The sequence below is a fragment of the Ochotona curzoniae genome, unplaced genomic scaffold, assembly GCF_017591425.1.
Source record: "Ochotona curzoniae isolate NIBS_2020 unplaced genomic scaffold, NIBS_Ocur_1.0 contig_2754, whole genome shotgun sequence".
Taxonomy (NCBI): domain Eukaryota; kingdom Metazoa; phylum Chordata; class Mammalia; order Lagomorpha; family Ochotonidae; genus Ochotona; species Ochotona curzoniae.
The window spans coordinates 9,546,584-9,566,872 of NW_024465582.1; the positions used below are offsets into that span (position 1 = coordinate 9,546,584).

The following is a 20,289-nucleotide window of genomic DNA, read 5'->3' on the forward strand; positions in this document are numbered from 1 at the left end:
AGAAATGCAGTAACTTGGCAGAGCCCAAGTGTCTAAATCCCTCTAGTTTGAAATTATTATTAATAAGCAATTGAGTCTGATTCTCCATGTTTATAATTTTCAGTTGTATGTCTGTTCCTTGGTAGGAACTAATTTCTTTCCTCTTCAGTGGTTCTGGGCGCTGGCAGAGAGGAGACGTTGACACTTCATTGGACACTTAATACCCTTGCAGCCACTAAAAAAATGAACAATAATCACAACTTCTGTAGCATCGGTTAAAGATTAGCTTGTGGAAGCAAGCACAGAGAGTGGCACCTGGACAGTGCTGAGTTACGCACTTTGACTGCTTGCCGTGTTATACGGTGTTATATATATATGAGTAGTTTTAAAGATTTTTCATAATCATGATTTAAAGATACCAAAAATGTCACAAGCATGTCAATTAAAAAATTTAATCGAAAATTTATCAAAATATATTATGATATATTTTCTGTCTGTAGTTGAGTCACGATTACATTCAACATGGTTATTTTTCTAATAAGCCTAATTAAAACAAAGAATTAAACATGATCTATTCTTATTTGTCTTTCCTACTAAAATAAAAGACATTTTAAAAGAAAATTAGCACCGGATCACTAGGAATTATTTTTGTAATAACTACAAATAATGCATCTAAATTACAAAATTATACAAAGAATGTAGTCACATTAAGATGTGCAATAATCAAACATGGATGGCAATATTTAGCATTAAATACAAAAGAGGCTAAAATGCACACTTGTGCTTTAGATTTGTAACCTCATTGCCTATGTGTACTTGGCATTTGTGAAGCTTTATCTGTTTTTGCAAACATTTTGGAAGTTTTATAAAATATACACATTTCCTTAGTTATTAAATGTGTTCTGATGAAAGGATATTGGGCATCCATAATAAACACAATATGAACATTAGAGGAAAAAAAAATCTCAATTTCAAGGATTCAGCATTGTGGCACATTAGGCTATGCTGTCACTTGACACAACTGCAGCTTTTGCTGGAATGCTGGGTTTGGTCCCAGCTACTTCACTTCTGATCCAACTTCTTGCTAAAGTACCTGGATTGGTAGCCAAGGGTCAGCCAAGTACTTGGGCTTCTGCAACTCACACGGAAGACATGGATGGGGTACCTGGCTCCTGCGTTCAGCCTGACACAGGACTGGCTGTGACAAACATATTTGAGATATAAAGCAGAAAATGTAAAATTTATTCTCTTTTATTTTCATCCTCTCTCTATCTCTCACTCTCGTTCTTGCTCTCCCTGTTGTTCTTCCTTTCAAACAAACAAATAAGTATTTTTTAAAAATGTAATTTATCAGGGTAAATCTGAAATTCCTATAAGAGACCAAGCAGACCTGGCACAATAGCCTTGTGGCTAAATCATTACCTTGTATCTGCAGGGATCCCATACGGGCACCAGTTCATATCCCGGCTGCTCCATTTCCCACCCTGCTCCCTGCTTGTGGCCTGGGAAAGCAGGATGGTCCAAAGCCTTGAGACCCAGCATACACATGGGAGACACAGAAGAAGCTCCTGGCTCCTGGCTCCTGGATTTGAATGGACTCAGCTCTGGCTATTGCAGCCATCTGGAAAGTGAACCAGCAGATGAAAGATCTTTCTCTCTGTATCTCCTTTTCTCTGTATATCTGCTATTCCAATAAAAACAAAATACGAAGCTTCTTTGAGATTTTAGATATAATCTTGTAAAGACTATGAAAATATTTTTGCTTACAATTTATTTCTTTTTCATCTATTTTATAGAAATATAGCATTTTTATTTTTTATTTATGACACAATGAAATATTTTAAAACTTTTGTATTATCTTACATAGATATGAGAACACTTCTAAATAATTTCCATATGCAAAAAAATCCATGTGCAGCTTCCTTTAAGTAAGTAACCTGTGATTTTGCAAGTGCATCAAAGAGTGAATTACAAAAATCCACCAGTAAATGGTCAGACACATACTCCCCTTTGAGAACAAACAAATGCTCAGACAGCAGTGTAGTAACAATTTAAGTTACTTTCTTCAGAGGGTAATTACATAAATCTGATTCTTTGCTGATCATGTAAAATTAAGCACATTACTTGATAATTCAAAGGTAATTAGTAGACAAAATTTTGTATGTACAACTTGAAAATATCTTTGTCTCCGTGTCTGTTCATTTAACCATCGGCATTTATCCTTTATACCTATTCTAAAAAACGAATCCATGATTTTTACACAATGCAGAAGTCTTTTGAAAACTCTTTAAATCAACGTTTGCAATTAAAATCTACTATGCTCATGAAACAGAATTCTAAGTTTTGAACATTCTCTTCTCGCCAAAAGGGACTGAAACTCTGAATACACTTACTGAGTACACTTACTGAAACTCTGAGATGAACTTCAGTTCACTTATTTTAATATTCACTGCTGCCGAGAGCTAGCTGTGGGTTATTTTAGTTACTGGAAGCAGTACTAATTTGCAACATCTTTGTATGACTATCTTTAGGTAAAAATATGTAGGGGGATGACTTCAGCCAAAAGCAAGTTTTAGTAGAACGACACAGTTACTAAGAGGAAAATATGTGAAATAACCAAGCTAGTTAAACATAAAAAGAAATCAAATATACACACTTTAAAAATTTAAGAACCAGATGATGTTTCTAAGATTGTTTAAAATTTACTAAAAGACAGAAAATATGATAATGAGTCAAATAGTATATATACTTAAACCAATCAAATAATTTTCATTTTATGTAAGTTTTAAAAATTGAGCCCAAATGTTTGAGATCATGGATTGTCAACTCCTATCTAAACTCCTATCAATAACATCTAAAACTAAACATGAACGTTTTGAGTCTTCATATCGGTTAGTGTTTGTTCATTCCAAAGCAAGACAGACATACTCAGTGGCACAATATAGTGGAAAATTTTGCATGGATGTCTTTGTACGTGGGATCAGAATGCTGGGTGTGACCATCCCCAGATTTCTTGTTCCGAAGAGCATTTTGAGTTTGAAAATGGGACTGAAGAATGCCTGCTCCATATCATTCCCAAGATGTGAACAGAAGAACTCAACACACATGTGTCCTAATGTTGGAACATACGAAAAATCCTACCTGGTATTAAAGAGGAACATTGGAGATGGGATATTTTAACTATCCAGAGATGGAAATAATAATCAGTAATGAGAGTGTGACAACACAAGTAATAGTACAGATTCATAAAATAATTTTAAAAGGGCTAGACTGAAAAAGGAGCTGTGACATGGAATCAAACTTGGAGGGATGGCATTTCAAGATGGGGAAAGGGATCATGCAAGGAACACGGGGGGTTCCAGGATGACAACTCTTGATTTGAATTCCAAAGTCAGTCTAGAATTTAACTGCAAAATGGCAAAATGAGAAATGTATGTTTTTCTTAAGGTCGTCGAATTTAACAATTTCACGAATATTAGAAAACCTTATAGCTCTAAATCTATATTTTCTATTTCATAGAATCTATTATGTTCCAGGTAATTACTCTTCTAAAATAGTATGTTTCCTTTTAAGAAAATTTTTGAGGAAAAATCTTTATATGTACATAAAATATTAGTATACGTATATATTCATATACGTTAAAAATTTAAATCATATAAATAAACATCAGTAATGTAACTCCCTATTTGCATTTGTTAAATAGTGTATTTTCTTTAAAAGTTCACGTATGATCCATCGATAAATTACTAGAAGAGCTGGAAAATGTAGAAGAGTTGTGGCAATGTAGAGTCACCCACAAAACAAACTGTCCAGATGACTGATTTACTTGGCATTAACCAGAAGGTGGCACAGAGGCCAATCTACAAATGCTTACAGATAATGTGTACTATTTCACATTTAGAGTTACTAAAGATTTTGTAATGAAAATTTAAGCATACAGATTTACATAATGTTGAATTTAATATATTAGAATTTAAAGGAACTAGGGCACGTGTTTTAGTGCAGACCATTAAACTGCCACCTGTTACCCTGGCACCTCATGGAGGTTCCTACTCTTGTTTCTCTAAATGCGTAGATGGTGCAGATATTTTGCCCCCTGCCACCCAACCAACAGAGAAGAACCATGTGAAGCTCAGGACTCCTGCTTAGCCTCATCCAGGCCTGGCTCTTTGGGCCATTTGGGAATGGATGGAAGGTTCTTGTTCTCTCTCTCTCTCTCCCTTTCTTTCTCTAAGCCTGCTTATCAATATATGAATAAGAATTTTGAAAAACTGGCCTGTTGTAACACATTGTTAAAAGCTGACTGTAATTTTACCTAGGTAACATTTATTAGATACTGCTTCCAAATTTTGGTGCCTAGGAAGAAAATGTCAACCCCAAGTTCTAATCAGTGAAAGTTTGGCTCAGCAAATGCACTGTGGTGAATGCCAACACACACACACACACACACACACACACACACACACACACACACACACACACAGATTAAACTTGGGATGCATCATTTAAATTACATTCTGGCTTGATACATTGCGGTTATTTTATATTTCCTTTTTTTTGTTTTGCTATCTGTTTCACTAATATAGCAACCGAAAAATGGATAATACAGAAATTTTGAAGAACAGATTCAATTAAAGCAATAAACTCTGAGTTAATATTGCAATGCTAACGATCTCATTTAGAGATCATTCTCTTAATCTTTGTCTTACTAATTTGGTTGCTTTCTTTTTCAAATCTTATTTTTAGTTTTTCTTGCTTTATTCATACAAAGAATATAGATTTCATATTTGCAATTTAAAACTATAATTATGTTTCCCATCCTGTCTTACTCTTTTCCTTGATCTCGTCCCCCTTTACCATTCCATTCTTATTTTTCTTATACTTTCAATTTACAGTATAATCCTAAGAGTTTTAAAATATTCATTTTAGTTACTTAAAATACAGGATGAGAGAGATAACCTGTACTTAGCTGTCTGAAATCCAGTTCAGGATTATATCTGTATAGATATACAGAAAATTTTTTAGTTTTATATAGATTTCCTGTTTTCAAAACTCAGTGACAGAGAGAAAGGGAGAGAGAGCAACCTTTTATTTGCTAATTTATTCCCCAAATGCCCACAGTAGCCAGTGGTTATCTCATCCAAGCTGTTATCACACAAAACAGAAAGCTGAGTAACTGGGAACTTTAATTGCGCTAGCAGCTAACAGTAGAAACACAAATAAGGCTATTTTAAAATTATCTGTATAATTTCTCCTGGCTATAATTTAGTGCTCCTAAAATGGCAACAGACATGCCTGGTTTTTATCACTAGGAAACTGAAATATATATTTCTGCTCCAATTTACAGCAATAGTAGCAGGTACTGTGATAGAGTGATTAAGCTGCTTTGGGATGCGTGGAACCCAAATGGGACTTCTTGATATCAAGTATCATTTCTGCTGCTCATCTTTGCATCCCGGGATGTGGCAGATGATGCCTGGAATGGTTGGGTCTCTGCCACATCTCCAGGATGGAGTTCCTGGCTCCTGGCTTTAGCAGGGCCCAGATTTACCTATCCAGACATTTTGAGGGTGAGCCAGTAGATAGAAAATCAATCTCTTTCTCTCTCTTTCCCTCTCTCTCTTACGCTCTTCTTTTTCTCTGTTACTCTGTCTTTGTCTTGAATAAATAAACTTTTAAACCAAGTCCAGTGGTCAAAACTGTCTACAAATGAAATGCCTCACACTATGTTCATCAGAATGATGGCTTGATATGAAAAGAGCCCAGGGGTTTTGAAAAACTGAATAGATTTATGATTGTCATATAATTTAAAAACTATAACTGGGAAAATTACAATTTGTTGTCTAAAATGAATTGGGGCTCTTGAGAGTCAAAAGAGCACTCTTAATAATTATGTTGAAGTAACAATGAACATACCATGTTCTTCATCAAAACTGGGTATTTATCACCCTACATAAATACAAAAAAACTATGTTTAAGAATTTAAAAACTTCCCATTCTTTGTTCCAAAAATCTAGAGTTCACAACCTGTGAAATTTCAGCAGTCCTACTGCAAAGAAAAACCTGGGGCCTGGAGTGATGACAGCTAGCTTTGTAGGCAGATTCTGTGGAAGTACAAATGAATTCACATAATAATATACGAAACTGCAATTCACACGCAACATGGTCTCCCAATTTGAACAAACATGTTACACTATTCCACATATTTCAATGGCAACGGCTGCTGTGGACTATTTGAGCTGTGAGAATAAGCACTGTATAAAGCAAACACTTTGAATAAGCTCTTCAATTACAGACCACTACCAGCAGGTTCTTCCAGCGGCACCTCCTGAAAATAACAAAGGGCAGTGACGCACCACATTTCCCCAATCTAGCATCAGTAGACAGCATCCAGGAACTGAGCTTACGTGAACTGGTGTCCCAACCTCACCATCAACCTGTCAGTGGTTTGAGAGAGATACTGAACTTCTCCCACACAATTATGGAATGAAGTCACAGGAGTTAGCCAATCCCTGTTAGTAAGACTATGTCCCAGGAGGAAATGAACTGAAAACGGTCACTCAAGCCTAGTGTTAAATATCAGAGGAGAATGAGAATAAATGAGTAATTCCAAGGCTCCTGATATCAGAAATACCTAAATACAATACATTTCATTTGTTACATGAAGAGCTAGAAAAACCACTACCTGAATGAGAAAAGATAATCAAACAATGGCAATGTAGAGAAGAAACAGAGACTGGCCTCATCTGATTTTTAAATCACCATGAAAAGATTTAAATAAGCAAAGCTCTTGAGACAAGTCAAAATGAAGCATTTCAACAATGCTTTAGAACATATGAATAGAAAAAAAATTGCAGAATAATTTTTAAAATGATAGAAATAGCAACCTCAGAGAATGGGCATAAATGTTGAGCAGAAGATAGACAATCAACGAACATGAAAACATGCCCTTCAAACTGAGTCTGTCTGGAAAAAAAGATGAAAAAGTAAAGGACATAATCTCAGAAACCTATAGGACAGTAACCATGGAACTAATATTTACTATCATTTCTAGAGAGAGGAAAGAGAAGTGTTGAAAAATATAAACCTTCCCAAATTTGAGAGGACATCTATACCTAAATATTTAAGCACAAGAACAAACTTGAAGTAGGATAAACTCAAAGATGCACTTGGCAAATGGATCGTAATTGAACTTCTGAAAAGCAAGTGACATACAACAGTTTCCAAAGCAGAAAAAAGTGACACATTTCTCTCCGGACAACAACAAGGTAAGTGACAGACTTCTCACTGACAGAATAGAATTGTGAACAGCACATTCTGCATTCAGCAATAACACTCCTGAGGAATAATAAGAAAAAATATTGCCCAATGAAGGAAAACAAAATTATGTGTTGCTAGCACTCCTACCTGTATGAAATATGTAGTTCAAGTTCCCCAAACAGAAATAAAATCTCTTAAATACAGAAGTTTTTATATAGACGTTATATACCTCTATACTTGTGTGGATGTTTTAAAAACTTAAAATGATGTTTTGAAAACTTAAAATGATTAAATAAAAAGTTACCTGAGTGAGAGGGAGAGGAATAGGAAGAGGAAGGGGGAGAGGAAAAGGGAGAGGCAACAAAAAAAGATTTTTAATTTTAATTTTAGGGCTCATTGTCCAGATGGCTACAATAGACCAGGAAGAGCTGAACTAAAGCCAGGAGCCAGGTACCAGGAGCCAGGAGATTCCTTAGGATCCCCCATAATATGTGCAGGGTTCCAAGCACTTCAGCTATCTTATCCTGATTTTCCAGATCAGAAAACTCAAAAGAAAGTAGAGTACAGAGGCTCCAACCAGTACCCTTTTAATATACTGACTTTTTCAGCTGCACTGTGACACAGCCCCCTGTGGAGGACATTCAGGGAATAAACCAGTAGATAGATGGACCAGCTCTCTGTCTTTTCATCTGTTTCTCCAACTTTCACAATATTAAAGAAAAGAAAACACACACAGGCTCTCACCCTATTGTCATTTCAGCAGTATATTCTATAATCAAATTATACAGGGAGTACTGCTGAGCATATAAATATTAACAAAATGATGACAATGATAGCTATTTCCATTGTTTAACTTTTGGTTCTGGCATATTGCATGCCAATGGAATGTCTTTTGAGCTACACCTGCTAACTAACAAAGAAAACTTTTAGGACGTTTCTATTTATTATTTGGGCTCCCCCTCATGTCATGGAGGTTAAAATAATTTGTGACATTTTCTGTATGTGTTGAACAGTTGGGTTTTATACCTCCATCTTCCACCTCCTTCAATTCTGTGTGTATGAGACAGATCTTTGTACTTAAATGAGGTTGATTCATTTACTGCAAAATGGGAACAACAAATCAACAGGAGAAATGTATATTCCTTGTCAGCTGTAAAGCTAGTGTAACTTTATTCTGTAAATAAATAAACTTTTGCTGATGGACAGCTGTTGAAGCAACTGCTTGTGACAGCAGAATCTCATATCAGAGTACCTGTTCAAGTCCTGGCTGCTCTGCTTCTAATCTAGCTTACTGAAAAAAAGATGTTGCCCCAAGAAATTGAGTTCCTGCTATTTAGGTGAGAGATCAGAGGGGATTCCTGATTTCTGGTCCAGTAGTGATTATCATTTGGGGACTGCACCACCTAGTAGATCCATCTCTGTTTCTAACTCTGTGTCTCCTTTCTCTCTAGTACTCTGTCATTCAAGTAAATAAGTGAAACTTTCACATTGTTTTAAAAGATGTAATGCTGCATAATTCAGAAAACAATTGGTTCATATAGACAACAAAGACATTTTTGGAATACAGAGTTGTATTGATTTTTGGAGCTGACTCGCCTGACACTTGATCTTTCCTGTGAATTTGGTTTTAATGAAGGCAGTCCTGGGACAAGTCCTGGATGGAACTTTCTGCACTGACACACTCTTCTTGGTCAGTTAGCAGAATGTAGTGGTTATGTTACACTGAGTATCAAACACAGAGCTCAATAAAGAGCATAATAATTTATTCATCCACTTTTTCTTTTATCGTGTCTGTTCACCTTATGAAATACTATCTGCTTATTTATTCTCTGATTAGTTATTTTTCTTAATACTAACTTTTTAAAAAAGATTTATGTATTTTTACTGGAAAAGCAGACCAGACCCACGAAGACAAAGAGACAGAAAGAAACATCTTCCATCCATTGGTTCACTCCTACAAATGGTTTCAATGGCCAGAGCTAAGGTGATCCAGAGCCAGGAGCTAGGAGGCTCTTCTGTGTCTCCTACTTGGGTGCAGAGTCCAAGGCTTTGGGGCATCCTCTACTGCTTTCCCAGGCCATGAGCAGGGAGCTGGATGGGAAGTAGAGCAGCTGGGACAAGAACTGGCGCCCATGTAGGATCCTGGTGTTTGCCAAGTCAAGGATCCAGCCATTGAGCCATCATGCCAGACCCTTAAAACCAGTGTGTAATGCAGCATGCTCATTTATGTCTCTACACGCTATATATTGAAACAGAAACAAAAATTATTTGGGGAAACACAGACGTCATCAACATGGAATATGGAATATGAGAAACAGAACCTGAAGAAATGCCTATCGCCAGCAGGGTTGATATACAGACAATTGCTCTCTCATGATCACTTATCATAAAGCACGAGACGACTGGACCGAGGTAGCCTTCTCCCTGCTTTCGGGGACACAATACAAATAGAATAGAGCAAAAAAAGGAAAAACAGTCCCACAGCTGGAAGGCAACTTTAAAGAAAAATGATGTTCATAGCTATCCTGGAAAAGCAGTTTTTAAAACATATTTAATGTTTACAGCCACTTGGAGGCTGAGCAAGGAGTAATACTTCGAAAATATGTTTAATGTTTTGAACCACTGTGTGGCCAACAAGCACCTCCTGCTAAAATATACTTAATGCTTAAAGTCATTTGATGGTTTTGGGGGGGGGTGGGGAAAGAACTTCTTGTTAATTTTTAACATTTACTGCTGATCAGTGGCTGTTCAAGCAGCTATCAGTGCAGCACGGGTTTATGTTCAGGGACACATTGTGCTGCTGCTAAAACAATTCTTACACTGCTCGGAAGGCCACAAAAAAGCTGTCAATAGCATTGCCACTGCAATCGCATTACTAATAAAAACACAGGAATCAAATGGAGGACTAAAACGCTCCCTGAACACACAGTCATAACATGCTATGGCCCTGAAAATAGTTCTGTCATGCTGTGTGTTGTGGACATGTCCCAGATGATCAGGGAGGAATCATCAGGGCTTGCTTCATTTCATGAGACGTGTTGAAGGCATTCGGCAGATTGTGAAGCAAAAGTGTAATCCGATAATTGGTGTTTCTTACGAATCAACAGCTTGTCTCCACACATTGAAATAAAAGCTCTTTCTACACTAAGAAGATGCAAATTGGGATTAAAAAAAGTCCCTTAAGTTTTTAAATCAACTTTGTTTATAGAAAGGACGTTGGTAAATATTCAGCTCATGTGTATAGAGAGATGAACTCTGAGAATAAGGAAGACTGGAACTAGCAGGAACTTCTACAGTTTGGCCTTTCTCTTTCCAGTTTCTTGAAATAATCATCAAAATAATAATTTTGTTCTTCCTCATTCGATGACTGCATATTACCAGGGTATGTGGCAGGTAGCATATGTGCATTTTCTTGCATTTTTGGAATAATGAAGAACATATGTAATATTATTTCTTATTTCCTGCAAGAAAATCAAAGTACAACTAGGAAAAATAACCTATCTGTATGGAATTCACAGGGAAGAGGTAGCTTGACTCTTAACAAAAGTCTGTCCTCACAAGATCAACACTTAAACACTACTGCCAGTGCCACTGTACTTAGTGACAAGGAAAACTCAAATTGCAACTCCCAGACACCGAATCTAATCCAATGATTTCCCTCATACTACCCAGATTTTCTAATTGCAATGGACTGTAATTCCTCTATTTCTAAGTTTTGCAACACAGATGCCTTAGATATTACCCTCATGCTTATGCACCACTGCGTTTTGAATGTGTGTTGGAGAGTTAACTGATGTCTATGGTATCCCATGCCTACAGGTCAAAGTGAAGGAAATTTGAGGAGCTTCTAGTTGATGCACTTGTGGTGTTTGAGCTGACAGGATGAAAACTGAGGAAGCACCCGGGATAGGGCTGGATAGATTTGCATGATGCACTGGACAGATAGATGTCCATGAATCACTGGACAGATCTATATCCAGCGGAGAGATGCTGACAGGCTGGCTGTGAAAGGGCCGTCAATGGAGCGGACGCCAAGGCATAGTCTGTGGCAGGCATCACCATCCCTTAGGGGACATAATTCTAGTCCTGGCTACTCCTACGCCCTGCTTATTGTTTAGGAAAGAGGTGGAGAACGGCTCCAGTCCTAGGGCCACTGCAATCACATGACAGAGCTGGAAGCCCCTGGCTTCCCACTTAAGATCAGTTCACATCTGGCCACTGGGAGAAGAACCAACAGATAGCAGAACTTTCTTTTTGCCTCACCCTATTTCTGCAATGCTGCCTCTCAAATAAAAACAATAAACCATTGTTTCTTGTTTAAAAAAAGGATCACTGATGATCTCTGCTTGTTGGAGTCAAGCTCTTGGTAATCTGATTCCCTAACTAACAATAACACATAATGTAAGGGATTGGATTTCATCCTCGAGATCAACACATAAATGGAGCATGACTTTTACTAGAGGTGTTCTCCCTTCCTTTGTCTTGCTAGTTCTTTCATAAGGACAGGGATAAGATATATTTATGTCTCAGATATCCTGTTTATAGGCAGGGACCACCATTCTCAAACTGTACAATGGAACATAAAATTAAAAATTTTCCATACTCCCAAGCAGAGAATCTGAGACTGAAAGCTATGTTTTATGATTTAAACATGGTTTAACAGACATTATTACTAGAAAAAAAACATATCATTGGCTGCGGTTGACTTTGTTCTAAAAATCTTGAGAGTCATTCTTGCTTTTATAAACATGCGTGCTATTAAATGGTCTCATAAAAATTAAATAATAAAACTGCACAGATTATTTAATGATTAAATAAAGAATGGTAATTTCTAGATCATCTGGCACCTGATTATTTCTTAGGAAATATAAGTCTTATTATATACACCATAACTCATAAGTGACATCTACTAAAACATGTCAAATGAATCTGATTATAAATATTCCAATCAACCACCCCAAAATGACTTAGTTCAGGTGGAAGAAGATAATAAAAGCACGAACATGGATTTAAACACTCTAAACCTGTCAGCACTCTAGAAAAAGTAACTTAAACTGCACACTCCACTGATGCATAATCATCAGATATTAAAGAGGGCACATTACTGTAATTCACTTTTACTTTAGTGATCTCAAAGAATTAAGACCACATTTATAATGTCCAAATTTGTCTCCAAGGAGTAGTGTTGAGTTGGGGAATATCTGCATCATTAAGTAATTTCCTTAGGTCAAAGTGGAGGCACTTTATCTCTAAATACTGCTTCCACGGCACATTGGATGTAGCAGAAGTTAGTAACAGCATGACCTTTCTCTTAAACAATTCATACATTCACTAGAATTTTCTCCAACATTAGGGAATTAATTGCAGCACACATAGTTGCAAGCTTTAAATATTAATTTTCCTTCAAAGTCTCTATCTATCACCTCACCACCATTCTCTCTATGTATACATATGAAATTTCAACATAGTTATGTTTCTTTGCAGGTTTATTGATCCAGCAGATTTCCATATATATAATGTATTTTCACAAAACTGAAATTTGCACAATAAACTATGTTTCAATACTCTATTTTCTCATCTTGTTTTTTTAAAAATAAGACAGTTCAGAACAGTTGTTTTTAAATTTATTGATTCTTCCTTTTTATTGCAAATTAAAGAGAAACACTCTCAATTTATTCGGAAAGAGTTTTTTCTCATGAATATTTAAATGTGGATATCTATAATAAACATTAGATTTGTTGTCACATATTTGACATTTCTATACGATTTTGGCCACAAACTATTAAATATTTTAAAGTAATTGGTAGTGGTAAGATTGAGACTGAAGGTGAAAAAGCAAATCCTTAAAAAAAAAACAGTGTTTACATGAACAGAGTTGTAAACAATTGGCATCTTGTAAGAGATATTAGTTGATGGTGTTCATACATTATGCAAGCAGGCATTAAGTACAAGCGGACTTCAGCATGTTCTTGAGAAGATAATCGAATTGAAAAATTTATTTTGGTTCAGAAGATTTTGAAATGCACTTATTGTGCTTAGATTTTAAAAGTCATGAAAATGTACGTAGTGAAAAAGCTATGATTACCGTTTGCATTTTTTTTTTCACCAAATAAATCTGTTAACTGAGCGTGCCATGATCATGTTGAAGTATCCCCCTGTGAGTTCTGGATGCACCATGATTGGTCATTAGCTTTAACGTGGTCAGAGAAGAACAGAAGACAGAGGTATCAGATACCCAACTGGGTTTTTATGGTTTTTGGTTTTATGAATATTGCAGGAATTATAGGAAAGGGCAAAAAGATACCTGTTTTATTTTTAACATTTAATTCAAACATAAGGATATGTCTCTACATTCATCTGAAAAATTTTAAGAAAATATGGTCAAAGAACACCAAGAAATAACTGAAGGCATGTAATGTGGTTCATTCAAAGGGAACATTTCTCTATAATATCAAAAAAGAAGAAGAAAATGAGAAGTTAAATTAAAATATGTTTAATTGTCTCAAACAATGAGACAGTTCACTGAAGGAACAAGGGAATAAACCAGAAAACTTTACGTTCCACAGTTCTTTTTTTTCTCATTAAAAAAAAATTTTATGATTCAGTTCTATAGGCTCAGAGATCTCAGCTACCCCAGCCCCAATTTTCACCCCTTATCACTGTTTTCCCCCGTTTTGTAACAATATTATAGTGCTTCTACAGCAGTCACAAGTTATCACTGTACTGTTTTAGTGTATCCTCACATTGTAGATACAGACAGTGGCGGGAAGTCCTAGCCTCCTACGGTCAAGACACATTTGCCAGTTTCATCAGGAGTCCATCTTTTAACCAGAAGTAAAGATGCATATTGCAAAGTATCTTCCTTGTAAGCACAATAAATTATGCCCCACTTACAATACTGGAAATGCTAAACCTATTTTGTATTCTTACTCACCTATCCTACCACTGACTTCCTAAATGCATTTTGCTCCTCAGGCACTAGATGAAAACTTCTCATTTAAAAGTAATAGTTGGGCAACCCTCCCGAGCATCCTAGTGAGCACAAGGAAAGACCTAACTGTATAATAAGACGATGTTTGGTTCCTGAAAAGGCATATTATGTTTTTTCATTAATTATTTTTATTTTTTGAAGATTTTTACATAGTTGCTTAGGATGATTAGGGTCAAGGGCTACAGGAAGCTGAGTAAGATCACCATTTCCACATTCTCTTTTTTTTCCTTCCTATATCTGGGGGAAGAGGTGAGACAAGGAGAGAACCCACACCCAACCTCCCAGATGCCTCTGCACCCTGGGATGGAGAACAGCCAACCAACACCAGCCCCAGGGTCCCCGATATCGGTATGCTCTGAGGTCCTGCTCAAGAGATTTTGATAGTTCAACAGATATATATGTTTTCTTTGAGATGCTGTTGTGGTAAGTAAATAAATAAATAAATAAATAAATAAAAGAGTCCCTGGGATCCCAAAATGTCCACATTTTCAATTTACACCAGGAATGGAATAAATTATATGTTTTTCTTAAAGCATTACTTCTTAAACACCTTACATTTTCTCAAAATATTATCTTCGGCTCAGTGAAGTAAAAGCAACCCTCAAAAAATTTTCTCCCACGTTTTCTTAGATTATTTTCTAGTAAGGTATACTTCCTCCCAAATTTATGTCTAAATATTTAGTGATCATGTTGCTGAATTAAAAAGGGAACTCCAAAAGTGTAGCAGAACTAAGAAATAAAATAATGTTTCAGGTTTAATATCTGAACTCTACTCTGGTCAAAAAGAAACTCGCCTTTCTATGTCTGATAAGGCCACATTTACAATTTGAAGTGCAGTTGAAGAAAATCCATGTAACAACTCCTAGCAGAGAGTAACCCTCTGGCCGTGGGGTAGTGTGGGTGGTCTTTAGTGTAGTGTGGGTGGTCTTCAGTATATGTTCTGGAGAGTTATAGGTACAGCAAAAGTCCTTGGATACAGGATTCAGGAAGTGTTAAAAATGACTCACACACAAGTTTCAAGTAGTAACCTGTAAGTGATGACCAAATCCATCTTCCAGATATGGTAAGAGGTAGAAATTACTTTGAAATAAAATGTGAGATTGACAGTGGTCACTGAAGAATCAAAGTTACAGCATGACATTTTCACTAACGTAGAAATCCCTCCCCCTTATCACATCTTACTGTACATATGATAGTACTTCAAGGGTTCATAGAGAGGGAGAGTTAAAATATAAACTTGATTGGTGCAAAAATCATGAAATCCACGCTTAGTATTTTTTTAAGATGCATTTCCATGAACTTTTCAAAGACATCTCTACGCAGATTTCAAAATGTTTTGCACCAAAATAAACTTGGCTCTGAGTTCCATTTTCCATAGTTTCTGAAGTATCTTCTTGAGATAATATTCCATATATTTAGGCTAATACTTAAATGAGTCTGATTTATATAAGGGTTATTTTTTAAAATGATGATGCTAATATAGCCTAGTTGTCAATTTATTGCAAAGATAACTTCACAATGTGATTTGCCAGTTGATTTGATTGTATTGTGACTTATGTTTATAAAGGAAATCGTATGAGACTGTGGAAACCTCTCAATCGTTACAGAGGAGGCAACACACCCTTGTCTGCATTACTTCTTGCTGTTGTCCTTCACACTCAGGAAAACAGACTGCATAAGAACTACCATCTGGTATTTTGTGCTGTATAATGGTTGACTTCTACAATGTGTAGACAAACTATTACTTTTTTGGCTTAGAAGATAAACACATTCTATGATTTCAGATAATCCCCCAACTTGGATATAATAATGAAGAACATAAGATAATTCAAGTGTGGCTCTATCTAACGTAGCAGGAAAAACAGCTAAATAGAAAAGGAGTTGACAAAGTAAATGAGAACAGCTGCATCCTCTACTATAGAAAGGCGATAGTTTTTGGTTACAAATAAAATGCTTACATCAACCTGCAAAAAAAAAAAGTAGAAAAGATCTCATAACATTTGAGAGAATTTTGATTTGCCTACTCACCCACAGGAGACATCTCAGGAACACTGGCAACGTACGGTCCATCCAAAAATCGTGGTTCATTGTCATTAATGTCCTGAACTTTAATGATGAACTCTGATTCCGGCTCCAGAGGCTTCCTGGTTTCGATGTCCACAGCCTGGGCACGGAGGGTGTAGAAGGGTTTCTCTTCTCTATCGAGGCTTCTAATGGCATGAATATCGCCTGTGGTTTCATCGATGGTAAAAACAGTGCCAGCACCATCTCCTGAGAGGGTGTATTTCACAGTGCCCTCTCCCTTGTCCAAGTCAGAATGGAGCTTTAGAGAAGAAAGAGTGAATGAATAAGAGACGGAGAGAGAAAGCAAAAGGGAAGGGGGTTGAGGTGAGGGAGATGGGGAGGGAAAAGAGATTAATAAAACATTGTCATTGAAAATCATAGTTCAATTTCTTGATTTAAAAATTAAATTAGAACCTTAATGTTCCTCGCCATTTCTTTCTCCAATTATTGACTACCCAACTTGCAAACACACAGAAAGTTTAAAAAGTCCACTGTTAACACTTAGATATACCTGTATAACCTACATCGTTCATTTTTTGATGCTTTAACTTTTTGGGTTTAGAACATGAATAGATAACATTTTCATCATTCCATTCACCTTTTTTCAGTCCATCCTATTGTAAGGAAATCCATTCAGAAGTATAGCCCCCCAAGTTCATCAATAGGCTTAAACACAACTGATTCTGAACATTGTTTATAATTCCTTTGTATCCCTTAGGAAATAAAATTTTACAAAATGATACGCATACAACTTAAGTATATTTATTGGTTCCTTTAAGACAATTATCACACAAAATTGATTAGGTGATAAATAATCATATGGCTTCCAAATGAACTGACGATATTACTTAATGATCTGAAGCCAGTGAGAGAAAAAGTAATTCAGTCTTTCTTAATTCCATTGTGCCTTTCTTATTTTAAAGCAAAGATTTGGGTTGACCAAGCTGCTTTCAATTATATATGGTAGGAAATCTCATTTTAACACACTGACTTGGAAAAAGCCTCTCCAGTATTTACCAAGTGACTGATGTACTTACTGACTGCCCTTTAAAATGAACAGAACAATGGCTTGTCCTAATTCGTTCTCTACAAAGAGAATTTATTCTTTACAACATAAAAAATGTAAATTTTGCTAATTTCTTTTGAAATTCAGCACAAGTTTAGCTGACAGTAAATCATGGGAGAAACATGAACAGCAATAAGGGGCCAAAGAAAAGAGAAATCATTGTTGTGACACCAAAGTCAAGGTTGCCCCAACTGTATGCTGAAAACAAATGGAAATTGACACAGCATTGTAAATGTATCAATTATCTGATGAATATATATTTCATTAACTGTTAACCAATTTTATAGTATAACATACTGATATAAATTAGTATTATAAGTAGCATAAGCAATAATATGTATTTTTAGGAAAAATATCTTTTATTTTTCATTCTGAATTAATTTTATCATTTGGATACAGATATCTGATTCTACTTCCTGGTAGCACCCTTTGGTACCTAACATGTAATGCTATAATACTTGGGTCCCTGTTGCCATGAGGAATATCTGCACTGATTTTTCTGGCTGATGGCACAATCTGGACTCTTACAGTCATCTTGAGAATGAATCATAGGATGGCAATTTTTCTCTATCTCTCCCTCTCTACCCCCCATCTACCTCCCTCCCACTCTCCTTCTCTTTTCAAATAAAGTTTTTAAAAAATCAATAAAATGTTCAAAACTAATCACAAACAGAATCTTTGGAAGTATTTTGAATAGCATAAATATATTTTTATAATTAAACTTCCAGCCCATTAGTATTAGTAATATCAAAACAAATACATTAAGCATAATATAAACTGGGGCTACATCTGTGCTGTTAAGCACTGATTTTTGGATTGGGTTCCATAAAATATTGTTATTCTTAAGACTCAGTGATAACAAAATAATTTTTACATGGTCGTTTTTATTTATTGAAAAGTTTGTGTTAAAATATATTTATGCAAGTGTAAGCAGTAGTATATATGCCCAATTAAGTGTAATAATTCAAAGAATGTGGCAAAAATAAGAGCACATACAATTTGATACTTCTTTAAAAGTTGCTGTATATTTTACGTAACTGTAAGGAAAATTGTGATAAATTATGGTAGGAAGATTTTTCCTCCCTAATTTTCACTACTGTGAAATTTAAGAAATTTGAAGCATAAAATTAAGTTGCTGATAAATGTTCTTTGAACTCAGGAATTTCAAATTGCAAACTTCAGCCATACTATTAAAGATATTCAGCACAGCAGGGATTGCTTTTGCTTTAAAATTTATCTAAATACACGAGACAGGCAAAAGCTCAATGCAAAATAAATGACTTTATGATCTGAATCCATTTTGCCAATGGCTCAAAAGAATGTGCTAATATTGCGGAATCTGAGAGAAATTTTTAAGTGGGTTTCACAATGTGATCCAACTGAGGTACACACACAAATCTCCATGTAGCTAAAATCAGAACTGGTTTCTTCTCAAAGGAATTTAAGAATAAAGTGCAAATGTGTTCTCTGGTCCCAAGAGCCAAATTAAATTCAGTTGCTGCTACTCCTCAGTCTTTTAATTTTTCTTTTAAATTAACAATTGCTTTTGTAGAGACTAAAGCTTCATAAAGAAACATGTGAAAAAAGTTTGAGCTGAAATGAAGTTGATGATTGTACAAATCTTCAGTGGATTACATCTTTTATAGCAGTTCATCTCTTCACAATATCATCGTAATAATAATTGTAGTTAAGCAATTTCTTCATTGAGAGACAACATTTCAAATGAGTCATTCTTTGTCAATAGGACCAGGCACATTGTATGGCTTAAATATAGATTTTTCTCCAATTCCTACTATAAAATTAAATAACTGATAGTGACCTGACATTGTACATTAAAAACTTTCTTTTTGTACATATAAAATAGGTTGAATGCAGAATGCTAAAAAATAAAATGAAAATAATCATACTCTTATGTGAAGATAACTTATTTTCTCATTTTAAAACTTTTGAGTTGTATACATTTAATCTTTGTAAGACAAAGTAGAAATACATAAATGAAAAGATATATACTTAAATATATCTAGCATTTCCATGATTTTATGTAAACACGTGATATAAAGAACAAAATTAACATTTTAAGGATAAAACACATATTTACTGTTATTTAGAATTGTACAATTTATGTATGTATTATATTCATTCATTGAAGTCGAATGATTAAATGGACAATGTCAATCCTTTCATAAACAATATGTAAAATACACAGGTGCACATGTGTATGTGTTTCTATGTGTCTTCTATCCAGTATTTTAAGACAGTCAACTATGAAGGTTCAGAAAGAAATGTTTTTGGAATGTAAAGAGAGTTGAAACTGGATCAACCGCAGGGATTGATCTCCACGAATGACACTGATGTCTTCACCTTTCGAGAGGTGACATTCAGGCTCTGCTTGAATATGAAGCTAGTTGTTAGTCTCACTTGCCTGAACACAGAGGGAAAACCACTGAAGAACAGAATCATCTGCTCTGCCTCATCTCCGGGTGGTGTTCACCAGACAAACCCACACGATATGATTTTACACAGATGCTTCGAGTTCCACTAGCAGAAAGCAATAATTCCTCAGAATACACTTATTTTCTTTTATAGCGTTTTAAAAATAGCAACTAGAAACATATCTTATTTCAAGTATTAAAAATAAACTCTCTCTGAGTAGGTGCAGAGTACATTTACTAACTGAAACGGCCAAATTCAATAAGACCATCTTTTAGTGCTGACACTTAAAATAACATTTCCCCCAGAAAGCGTTCCATAAATGATGGATGCAGAAATAGACACTGTCCAGGCAGTTGTTTTGTGGAATGGGTGGTGGTGTTTTCTGACGTTTTTCAAGTCAGCTCAGATGATGCGTGAAAATGAGATGCCAAGAGAGGTTTTAAAAAGACGCTATGGAGTGGCTTCACCCTGTAAGTGAACTTTCACTCCAGTGCTT

General features: G+C 35.6%; 1 protein-coding gene across 1 annotated transcript in view; it reads right to left on the reverse strand.

Annotated features, from left to right (window-relative positions):
* The window catches only part of CDH12 (cadherin 12), a 246,010-nt gene that overhangs the window by 88,564 nt on the left and 137,157 nt on the right, over positions 1 to 20,289 (reverse strand). The window contains exon 3 of the mRNA XM_040977652.1: positions 16,259 to 16,553. Coding sequence (XP_040833586.1) covers positions 16,259 to 16,553 — 295 coding nt within the window. The remainder of the gene's footprint in view (positions 1 to 16,258; positions 16,554 to 20,289) is intronic.